This window comes from Phyllobates terribilis, unplaced genomic scaffold, assembly GCF_046119375.1.
Source record: "Phyllobates terribilis strain yellow unplaced genomic scaffold, ASM4611937v1 Scaffold_8__6_contigs__length_399053987, whole genome shotgun sequence".
NCBI lineage: Eukaryota > Metazoa > Chordata > Amphibia > Anura > Dendrobatidae > Phyllobates > Phyllobates terribilis.
The window spans coordinates 146,781,410-146,793,961 of NW_027362768.1; the positions used below are offsets into that span (position 1 = coordinate 146,781,410).

General features: G+C 42.2%; 1 protein-coding gene across 1 annotated transcript in view; it reads left to right on the plus strand.

Moving 5' to 3' along the window:
• Positions 1–12,552, plus strand: part of TUT4 (terminal uridylyl transferase 4) — a 67,295-nt gene that overhangs the window by 33,895 nt on the left and 20,848 nt on the right. The window contains exons 15-19 of the mRNA XM_073643467.1: positions 874–960; positions 1,209–1,312; positions 2,996–3,053; positions 3,142–3,245; positions 5,234–5,323. Of these exons, the coding sequence (XP_073499568.1) occupies positions 874–960; positions 1,209–1,312; positions 2,996–3,053; positions 3,142–3,245; positions 5,234–5,323 (443 nt within the window). The remainder of the gene's footprint in view (positions 1–873; positions 961–1,208; positions 1,313–2,995; positions 3,054–3,141; positions 3,246–5,233; positions 5,324–12,552) is intronic.

Sequence of the window (12,552 nt, forward strand, 5' to 3'; positions counted from 1 at the left end):
AGATCATCTCCTATGGAAGTGAATGGGAACTGAGCTGCAGAGCCAGAGAACGGCTGCTAAACAACATACAGGGCTCCGCTTTTCCGCTCCACACACTGTTTACATCTGGATGATACCAGCGATCAGTGGGGAACCCGCACTGATCTGATTTTGATCACCTATCAGTATAAAAGTAGTAGACAACCCCTTTAATTCTGTTTCAGGAGTACAAAATTTTGCACGAGATGACAGAACTCCATTAACTATAATGGTGCATTTTGATAATTGTGTTAGACACATTTTTTTTCTATTTTCAGCCTTACTTTATATCAATGTTTTGCATCAAATTAATGACACATTTCATTGATAAATTAATGAATAAATCAATAAATATTTATTATTAATAAATCTGCTGCATTTTACATCTTCTCTTGGTCAAGCTTCCTTTTCTAGAAATTCTGAAAAAGTCAGGATTTAAAAACGCACAATAAATCTGAATTAGCGACATATACGTGAATTCTGGTGCATTTTGCTTAAATGGCATGTGTCGTGATTTATCTTCACGTCCGCACCTGGCCCAGTTTCAAAGCAGTGCTTGCAAGCCCAATAGAAAAGAGCTTGTAAGCACTGAACATGTTTTGCTGTTGAACAAGAAAGCAAACAAAAGAAAAGTGTTAATATCTCCAGATCGGCTGACTATTTTAATAAGCAATAAATTCCCAAATTGCTTGTATTTCCAAGCACCCATTTTTGAAGTTGGGAATAACCCTTTAATAAATCGTACCCGGTGTGTATTCTGCACGGCGTTCCTGACACAGTGATTGGTATGGATGTATCTTTTAGAATCCAAGGCAGAAATGTTTCTTATGGAGAGTTTTATAATTTTTTTTGCAGATGAATTATCGCCTAGTCCTGCAGAGCAACACAACCGGGAGCAAATTCTCATTTATCTAGAGAGGTTTATCCGGAAAGAGTTCAACGGTGAGTCTGAACAGAGGGCTACTGAACTGCATTGAGCGCCACTACCCACTTGATCTGCTGATCGGTGGGGATGCCATGTTTGAGGCCCCCACCACTGGTCACACATTGATGGGTCTCTGCTATTGATAAGGCACAATGTTCAGTAAAATCCTATGTTTCCATTTAACATAAGATGTAAATGCATAGAGAAAGTTGAGAGAGAGACGATGCAAAGAGCAAATACTTTATTAACTAAATATTCCATATAGGTAATGCCAGACTGTGCTTGTTTGGATCATCCAAGAATGGATTTGGATTTCGAGACAGCGATCTTGACATCTGTATGACGGTAGAAGGCCACGAGAATGCGGAGGTAAGGCTTGTACATGGTAGCCTCGTGCTTTTACTGGGCAATGTTAGATTAAGCGGATTTTCATGTATCGAAACGTCATCCTACCACATTAATTACAAAAGCCTAAAATGTGGCTCCTTAGGCTTATGGAGGAACACACATTACATCCAGTTTCTCAAATGGGCATCACGATGGCTCAGTGGTTAGCACTGTATGGTGGCTCAGTGGTTAGTACTGCAGCCTTGCAGCTCTGGGGTCCTGGGTTCAAATCCCACCAAGGACAACATCTGCAAGGAGTTTGTATGTTCTCCCCGTGTTTGCTGGGTTTCCTCCGGGTTCTCCGGTTTCATCCCACACTCCAAAGACATACTGATAGGGAATCTAGATTGTGAGCCACAATGGGGATAGTGATGGTAATGAATATAAAACACCGCGCTGCGGAATTAATGGCGCTATATAAGTGAGTAAAATAAATAAATGCTAGGAAAGGTGTACGACGATCACTCAACTGTACAGGGGTAACGCGGGACCTCTATTTTCTTTATTAATGAAGGCAAGGCGTTTTGCAGTCATACTCCCACTGATGAAACACATAGGGCAGACAGATACCTATCAATGTGGCATAAATGTGTATACCATGCAATTATCACATCAAGAAAATGGCCCAGTAAATGATTAGTAAAACGTTCAGATTCAGAGGTTTGCAGCTCTGCAGCATTGTGTGCATTCGCCGTGGTCCTGTATACATACTATATTGTATCATTGTGTATGTCATGGACGCTAAGGCGCCTTTCAGATGTCTACTATGCATCTTGGTCAGATATGATGCCTGGACCCCCAGTGGCTCTACTGAAGAAAACTTAGATTATATGTGGTGTGTCATCAGAGAATGACCTATTGTTTAAATCAGGCTTTTATCACTGGGCACTAGGCCTGATAATGGACTCATGCTTCATATTCTGTGCAGAATACTTTCCAGCTGTCTCATTCTCATCACAGGCAGGATTACAATGAAAGGTAACACATTTATGTACAGTAGATGGCTCAGGATACTCCATTCACAATAGGTGATATCACAGCTCACCTCCTCACCCTCCTGTGCAATGACTGATAACACCTTTATATACAGTAGATAACACAGGATCCACCATTCACAATAGGTGATGTCACAGCTCACCTCCTCCTCCTGTACAATGACTGATAACACCTCTATATACAGTAGAAAACATAGGAGCCACCATTCACAATAGGTGATGTCACAGCTCACCTCCTCCTCCTGTACAATGACTGATAACACCTCTATATACAGTAGAAAGCACAGGTTACAGCATTCACAATGGGTGATGTCACAGCTCACCTCCTCCTCCTCCTCCTCCTCCTCCTCCCTGTCATAAACAGCAGCATGCTCATTTCATATTTCAATACAACGAAGTAGGGTCAGAATCAGGCTGATGCTCCCTACAGGTCCATGTTTCTTTTCTGAAAGAGCAGAACATCTCTAGATTCTACATTTAGGCTTACTGGACAGTGTGAAAACAATTTTTTTTTTTGTAATAAGGATCATGATATTTAAAAAAAAAGTTAAACATTTTACATGAAAATCTGATTTACGGAATTGTTCGATAAGGAATTATAAGATGTTTATGGAGAGCAGTGAAAAGAAGGGAAATTAATTAGTATTTTTATCATTTTCATCTTTTGCAGAAACTTAATTGCAAAGAAATAATTGAAGGATTGGCAAAGGTTTTAAAAAGACATCCGGGTATGTGTGTAGATTGCGTACTATATATGCCATGGGCTTATGTGCAACATTTTTACATCATTTATGAGGTTATGATTATTTTCTTCAGGCCTAAAGAACATTTTGCCAATAACCACAGCCAAGGTCCCCATCGTGAAGTTTGAGCACAGGGAGAGCGGAGTAGAAGGAGACATCAGTTTGTATAACACTTTGGTATGTGGCGTTGGTCGTTTCTTTTATATAGATATAGGGGCATTCCCATCATGGCCATTATCATCTATGGAAGTTTAAAGGGGAAATGTTACTGACCAGAGTTGATTTGTGGGAGGATATTACTAAAGAGAGACCACAGATTACCGATGGGACAAGAAGAGCCATTATAAACTGATTTAATGATCTGCATAACACATGAAAACTCTCCTAAATGCATGTGAGATGCACTGCAAAAACTTCTGCTAAGAAAACTGTACAAAATGAGACTCTGCAAAGAAAAGGATATGCATGAGCACATAGATGCAATGTTGGAAGTCATCACACAACTGAGATAAGTGGGTGAGGATATAAACGAGAGAAAAAAAGATGTTTGCACAGCCCAGAATATTAAAACAATGCCCTACATTGCTGGAAGAATGGTGTGCATATCATGTATTTTTGAAAATATTATAAACTTTATTAGGTATAACACATGAACTAGCAAACTACCATATATAGATGGGTGAGGATATAAAAAACGGCCATTTTTCATATTGTGAACTGATTGGTGCATTAGGTACTAGGCCGATACACCTGAATTTGTAAACCCACGTCAGGGAAGAAAGGAACCTGTACAGCAGTCCCCGAAAGGTGTCAAGGGAATCGCTCTTAAAGCCACAGCTACAAGATCACACAAGAAGGAAACTAGAAACAGACACTTAAAGACTGTACAATATAGAACAACAGAAATTATTTCCAAAAGGGACTAAACAAAAGGTGAAAGCTACAATCTCTGATCCATGTGCAAATAATCAGACATTACAAGGTCGGTCCATCTACTATAGAGCAACAAGTCACATGCCAAGTGATAGAAGCTTTCTCACTAAACTTGACTTTAATAACAAGGAAGTAAATTATTTTGCTGATGGAAAAAGAATAATTGTAAAAGTTACAGATGTGCCCCTGTAAAATGGACAGAATTCAGCCATAGCAGTCAAAGACGTGTTGTATGTTCCCAGTCTGGAAGGAGGACTGTTTTTGTACAGTGTATGACAGCTAAAGGACGCACTGTAGAATTAAAAGGTGACAGGTGTACTATAATGGACGAAAAGTGGGTGATAGCTATTGCCAAAGCAGATAAGCATTTATATTATCTCAATACAGTGAGGGAACAGGTGAGACTCTACTTATTTGAACACAATGTCTATATCTACACATGCTATAGAAATCTAGGTTTTAGATAATAAAAAAAGCATTAAGGAACTGTAAAAACTTAACCTGACCAAAGGATCTTATAGTGACCACTTGCCCAAATGCTGTAAGATGTCAGTGTTGCATTAAGTACAAGGCCACCTTACCTTAAAGAGGGAATTTACAGTGATCAGACTACTTCTGAATAAATGGCTGAAGTCAGTGCAGCCCAAACCCTGCAAGTGAAAGAAGAAAGAAACGTCTTCAGGCAGAAAGTGTTTAGACATGATCAGGGTACAGAAGAAAAAGCCAAGAATGTGATAATTATTGAAAAGAAAGTTCTGAAAAGGGGAGGATCGGAGAACATAGGGAAGCTGTGATTAATATTTTTGCTAAGCTTCTGACAGTAGAGAAATGTTCCGGACTAATCAAGAAACTGAGCTGATGAGAAGGGCTGTCTGAATATAACAGCTGGAGGCTGTTTTTGTCGGGGGAAACCATCTTGAGCCCCCCAGCAGATGACGGTGTGTTCGCTGTTATAGTTTGGAGATGAACTATATGCGCACAAACTGTATTGTATGGCTTCTCTGGTGCATATTAGTTCTCTACCTGCTCCCGTCCATGGTGTAACGTTGCAGATAATGGTTGTTCTATGTCGCAAGTAAAATGAACAGTGTCTGACTGATTCTGCTGAATGCAAAAATCTGCAGCAAGACATTCATGGCTGAGATGGGAATGCCTGTCTATATGTAGCTGGAAAACAAAAACAGCTGATAATAGCAAATACAAACTTTTTATGTATTTTTTGTCCTTTCCAGGCTCAGCATAACACCCGAATGCTGGCTACGTATGCCGCCATTGACCCTAGAGTAAAATACTTGGGGTACACAGTCAAGTTCTTTGCTAAGGTGAGTGATGCTATTTGCAACCTACTTACAGGTTTGCCTAGCACTGCTTACCTCTGCGTCAACGGTGATTACATGCCGGGGCACATGCGTCCTGATGCTGAACCACGATGTGATGAGCGCCTCTCACCTACCCATGCTGCCTGCTGTTCTGTTATTGGGTCTTATGTATATGCAGAGAGCTCCCTCTGGTGGTGGCTAAAGGCAGACAGAATCTTATACAACTGCCTATTCAGGTGATTTGTGGCTATTACAGAAAAATGGAGCAAGGACGATATAGTGGTCATCCAAGGGTCCTCTCTTCTATGGTATCTCCCAGCCACAGAGGGAATTCATATGTCTGGAGCTATGTGGTCACCCAAGGGTCCTCTCTTCTATGGTATCTCCCAGCCACAGAGGGGATTCGTATGTCTGGAGCTATGTGGTCACCCAAGGGTCCTCTCTTCTATGGTATCTCCCAGCCACAGAGAGGATTCATATGTTTGGAGCTATTTGGTCGCCCAAGGGTTCTCTATTCTATAGTATCTCCCAGCCGCAGAGTGGATTCATACTTTTGGAGCTATTTTGTGGATCTCTCATTTGAAATAAAAAAAAAAGAAATTGAATAAATATATATATATATATATATATATATATATATATATATATATATATATATATATATATATATATATATGTACAGACCAAAAGTTTGGACACACCTTCTCATTTAAAGATTTTTCTGTATTTTCATGACTATGAAAATTGTACATTCACACTGAAGGCATCAAAACTATGAATTAACACATGTGGAATTATATACTTAACAAAAAAGTGTGAAACAACTGAAAATATGTCTTATATTCTAGGTTCTTCAAAGTAGCCACCTTTTGCTTTGATAACTGCTTTGCACACTCTTGGCATTCTCTTGATGAGCTTCAAGAGGTAGTCACCGGAAATGGTTTTCACTTCACAGATGTGCCCTGTCAGGTTTAATAAATGGGATTTCTTGCCTTATAAATGGGGTTGGGACCATCAGTTGTGTTGTGCAGAAGTCAGGTGGATACACTGCTGATAGTCCTATTGAATAGACTGTTAGAATTTATATTATGGTAAGAAAAAAGCAGCTAAGTAAAGAAAAACGAGTGGCCATCATTACTTTAAGAAATGAAGGCCAAGAGTCACCGAAAAATTGGGCATACTTTGAATGTGTCCCCAAGTGCAGTTACAAAAACCCATCAAGCGCTACAGAGAAACTGGCTCACATGAGGACCGCCCCAGGAAAGGAAGACCAAGAGTCACCTCTGCTTCTGAGGAAAAGTTTATCCGAGTAACCAGCCTCAGAAATCGCAGGTTAACAGCAGCTCAGATTAGAGACCAGGTCAATGCTGTTATGATCTGCTACAAGCACTAAGGAAAGACAGGAGATCTGTCCCTACAATAGACCTAAACTGGATCCCTACGATGTAACGGGGAACCTGATCCTGCGATCAGACCCGCTAAAGTCCTCAGCTAGTCTGTACGAAGACCTATAGATGCAAGGGAGGGATCCCTACAAGATCTAGGGACTGGGATAAAGTTGGACACCTCCTAGCAGAAATTGTAGCAGTAAAAGACAAACATAGAACATAGAGGTCAGAAGACCTAGCAAAACTAACAGAGAAAGGTAACAGAGCACCAAGCTAGCTCAAGAGTAGAAATACAATGAAGTCCAGCAAGGCCAGGAGGGCGGAGCCGGATTAAATAGGCGAAAAAGGTCATGTGATCAGCAAACTAGAAAAAAAACAACAGGAGAGTTCTAACAGTACCCCCTCTTCTAAGAGGATCCTCCGGATCCCCTAGGCCCGGGCTTATCAGGAAACCTCCTGTGAAACTCTCTGACAAGTCTGGAAGCAGAAACATCATCCGCCCTCACCCATGAGTTATCCTCGGGTCCGAAACCCTTCCAAGCGACGAGATACTGCAAACTCCCTCTATACCGTCTAGAATTTAGGATGCGGGAAATTTCATATTCCCCGTCCTCCACCACCGGAGGAACAGTGGCAGAGGTGTCACCAACTGACACATCAGCTCTTTTCAACAGAGAAACATGAAACACCTGATTAATCTTCCAGGAGGTAGGAACCTCCAACCTAACAGCAGATTGGTTAACTATCTGAAGCACCTTAAAGGGCCCTACAAACTTGGGACCCAATTTTTTAGAAGGAATCCTCAATCGCAGATTCTTAGAGGACAACCAAACCATGTCACCAATAGCAAACGAAACCTCTTGCCGTTTCCTATCAAAGTACCTCTTAGATTTTTTGTTAGCCTCCTGAAGATTATCACGCACATCCGTCCAAACTCTCTCCAAATCACCGGAAAAACTCTCCTCCTCAGGCACAGCTGATACCAATTTGGAAAATGACCCAAAAGACGGATGTCTCCCAGAAAAACAAAAAAAAGGCGAACACCCAGCAGAAGAGGATGTATGGTTGTTAAGAGCAAATTCAGCAAGTGGCAGAAACTCAGACCACCCCTCTTGATTGTCTGCCACAAAGCAACGCAAGAATTGCTCAACATCCTGGTTCTTCCTTTCTGTCTGGCCATTAGACTCAGGATGATATCCGGATGAAAACGACAAATGAACTCCCAACCTGTCACAAAAGGCACGCCAAAAACGAGCCACAAACTGAGGTCCCCTATCAGAAACAATGTCAGTAGGAACGCCATGTAGTCTGACAATTTCCTTGACAAAGGCCTTAGCGAGTGTCTTAGCGCAGGGCAGTTTGATGAAGGGAACCAAGTGACACATCTTGCTAAAACGGTCCACGACCACCCAGATGACTGTGAAACCCTCAGAGGGGGGAAGGTCAGTAATAAAGTCCATAGCCAGATGTGTCCAAGGTGCACTAGGAACCTCCAGAGGGCAAAGCAACCCCGCTGCAGGAGTATGTGAAGACTTAGATCTAGCACACACCGTACATTGGCGCACCCACTTAATGACTTCCTTCTGCCATCCAGGCCACCAAAAACTGCGACCCACAAGTCTCTTGGTCTCAGAAATTCCTGGATGACCTGCCAACCGAGACTCATGACACTCAACAAACAAATCTCTCCTAAAAGTCCTAGGCACAAACAACCTCCCATGGGGAGTGTTAGATTGGGGCATTCTCCTGAGCTTTAAGAATCTCATCCTCCAAAACGGAGTCCAATGCAGCAATCACAACACCTTCTTGTAAAATGCTCTCCTCTTCCTCAGCACCGACCATGGGAGAAAAGCTGCGAGACAACGCATCAGCTTTAACATTCTTGGTACCCGGGATGTAAGTAACGGAAAAATTAAACCGCGAGAAAAAAAGTGCCCACCTAGCCTGACGGGCATTCAAGCGCTTGGCAGCATCAAGATAGATCAGATTTTTATGATCAGTGAAAACCAGAATGGGAAATTCAGCACCTTCCAAGAGGTGACGCCAGTGTTCAAATGCGAGTTTAATCGCCAGCAATTCCCGATTACCAATATCGGAATTAAGTTCAGTCTCAGAAAATTTTTTTGAAAAAAAGGCACAGGGATGTACTCCATCCTTGCTTTCCTGAGACAACACCGCACCAACCCCCACAGAAGAAGCATCAACCTCAACCAAAAACGGCTTAGTCACATCAGGCTGCATAAGGCTGGGAGCAGAGCTGAACCTCTCCTTGAGATACACAAAAGCTTCAATGGCCTCAGAAGTCCACTGAACCGCATTAGCACCTTTCCTGGTGAGATCGGTCAGCGGTTTGACAATAATAGAAAAATTTTTTATGAATTTTCTGTAATAATTGGCGAAACCCAAAAACCTCTGTATCGATTTCGAACCAATAGGCCTAGGCCATTCCTGAACCGCCTGAACCTTCACAAGGTCCATCTCAAAGCCCTCGCTGGAGATAATGTAGCCCAAAAAACTAATTCTCTGTACAGCGAACTCACATTTCTCCAGTTTAGCAAAAAGCGAATTGTCCATTAATAACTGTAAAACCTCACGTACGCTCCGCCAATGAGACTCCAGGTCAGGCGAATAAATCAGAATGTCATCCAAATACACAACCACATTTTTGCCGATCAAAGGTCTAAGGATGTCATTAATAAGATTCTGAAAAAATGCTGGAGCATTGGTAAGACCAAAAGGCATAACCAGATTCTCAAAATGACCCACAGGAGTGTTAAAAGCAGTCTTCCATTCATCACCCTCCTTCATGCGCAACAAATTGTATGCCCCCCGGAGATCAATTTTAGAGAACCACTTGGCCCCCACTAACTGGTTAAACAAATCAGGAATCAATGGCAGTGGGTAAGGATTGCGTACAGTAATTTTATTAATCTCACGGAAGTCCAGACAAGGACGTAAACCGCCATCTTTTTTTTTTTACAAAATAAAATCCAACAGCCACAGGAGACTTGGAAGGCCTAATGTGACCGGCGGCCAAGCTTGTCTGTATGTATTCCTCCAAAGCCTTTCTCTCAGGAATAGTAAGATTAAATAAACGACTTTTAGGAAGAGTCGCTCCAGGGACAAATTCAATGGTACAATCATAGTCTCTATGGGGAGGCAAAATTTGTGACTCCTCCTCAGAAAAAACTCTCCAAAAATCCTGAATAGGTACAGATAATTCCCCTTTTTCCACCGCAGCAATACGTCCGTTACAACACTTGTCATAACATTTAGGGCTCCAGGACTTAATTTCATTGGTAGACCAATCCAGTACAGGATTGTGCAATTTTAACCAGGGCAACCCCGAAATTACTGGAGAAGGCAAATTATTTAATACTACCAAATCCAAATTCTCTTGATGAATACCATTAATAGTGAGGGGAAATTCACAGACCTTGTGAGTAACACTCTTCAAGGGAGAGCCATCAACAGAAACCACAGCAATAGGGGATGACAAAGGTTTAGGTTTTAATTTAAGTTTTTCAAGAATCCCCCATCAATCACATTCAGAGTAGAACCACAATCCACAAATACCCGAAATTCAATTAATTCTTCCTGAGCAGCGGTAGTAGCAGATAGGAATACTCCCTTAGAATTTAAACAGGCAATACGTGCATGACTGACCATTTTTTTTTCTTTGTTCATACGAAGCACACAGTTCTTAATGAAATGACCAGAATTTCCGCAAAGAAGCACAAACCTCCGGAAAGCCTGCGGTCTTTTTCCTGAGAGCGGGGTGCCATCGCCCCAATCTCCATCGGCTCTCCTTTGTCAGCACAGACCCTCTCAAGACTCGGAGCTGACATGGCAGAGGATTTACTCTCATTAACCCTTGCACGCAGTCTCCTGTCCACTCGTATAGCTAATTGCATTGCCTCCTGCAAGTTTCCAGGTGTGGGATAAGCAATCAGCAAATCCTTAACCCTTTCACCTAGCCCTGCAAGAAACAAACTTTTCAAAGCTGAATCGTTCCACCCCACCTGGGCAAACCACCGTCGGAAGTGAGAACAATATTTTTCCACATTACCTGATCCCTGCCTCAGATGTCTCAATTCAGACTCAGCAGATGAGACACGATCAGGATCATCATACAACAAACCCAAAGCAGAAAAAAAACTATCCACTGATCTAAAGCATGGATCACTAGGTTTGAGAGAAAAGGCCCATCCCTGAGGATCTTTGCGCAAAAGTGACATTATGAACCCTATGCGCTGTGATTCATCACCAGAGGATCTGGTTCTTAAACGAAAATACAATAAACAAGCATTTTTAAAAGAAAAAAAATCTTGTTGTTCACCAAAAAATAGATCAGGCAGACATACCTTTGGCTCCACAAAATGTGCTCCAGAACAGCTACTCACGTGTTGTTGGAGCTCGGCCACCTCCAGAGAGAGTCCCTGCAAGCGTTGAGCCAAATCTTGAACCGAGACCATGATGGAAACTGGAGGTCTTTCCTTAGAGAAATTTTTTTTTAGGCTGGACTTACTGTTATGATCTGCTACAAGCACTAAGGAAAGACAGGAGATCTGTCCCTACAATAGAACTAAACTGGATCCCTACGATGTAACGGGGAACCTGATCCTGCGATCAGACCCGCTAAAGTCCTCAGCTAGTCTGTACGAAGACCTATAGATGCAAGGGAGGGATCCCTACAAGATCTAGGGACTGGGATAAAGTTGGACACCTCCTAGCAGAAATTGTAGCAGTAAAAGACAAACACACAACATAGAACATAGAGGTCAGAAGACCTAGCAAAACTAACAGAGAAAGGTAACAGAGCACCTGGCTAGCTCAAGAGTAGAAATACAATGAAGTCCAGCAAGGCCAGGAGGGCGGAGCCGGATGAAATAGGCAAAAAAGGTCATGTGACCAGCAAACTAGAAAAAAACCAACAGGACAGTTCTATCAAATGCCACACAAGAGTTCTAGCAGTAGACACATCTCTTCAACAACTGTTAATAGGATACTTTGTGCAGCAGGCCTTCATGGTAAAATAGCTGCTAGGAAACCACTGCTAAGGACAGGCAACAAGCAGAAGAGACTTGTTTGGGCTAAAGAACACAAGGAATGGACATTAGACCAGTGGAAATCTGTGCTTTGGTCTGATGAGTTCAGATTTCAGATCTTTGGTTCCAACCACCGTGTCTTTGTGCGACGCAGAGAAGGTGAACGGATGGACTCTACATGCCTGGCTCCCACCGTGAAGCATGGAGAAGGAGGTGTGATGGTGTGGGGGTGCTTTGCTGGTGACACTGTTGGGGATTTATTCAAAATTGAAGGCATACTGAACCAGCATGGCTACCACAGCATCTTGCAGCGGCATGCTATTCCATCTGGTTTGCGTTTAGTTGGACCATCATTTATTTTTCAACAGGACAATGACCCCAAACACACCTCCAGGCTGTGAAAGGGCTATTTGACCAAGAAGGAGAGTGATGGGGTGCTACGCCAGATGACCTGGCCTCCACAGTCACCAGACCTGAACCCAATCGAGATGGTTTGGGGTGAGCAGGCCCGCAGAGTGAAGGCAAAAGGGCCAACAAGTGCTAAGCATCTCTGGGAACTCCTTCAAGATTGTTGGAAGACCATTTCCGGTGACTACCTCTTGAAGCTCATCAAGAGAATGCCAAGAGTGTGCAAAGCAGTCATCAAAGCAAAAGGTGGCTACTTTGAAGAACCTAGAATATAAGACATATTTTCAGTTGTTTCACACTTTTTTGTTAAGTATATAATTCCACATGTGTTAATTCATAGTTTTGATGCCTTCAGTGTGAATGTACAATTTTCATAGTCATGAAAATA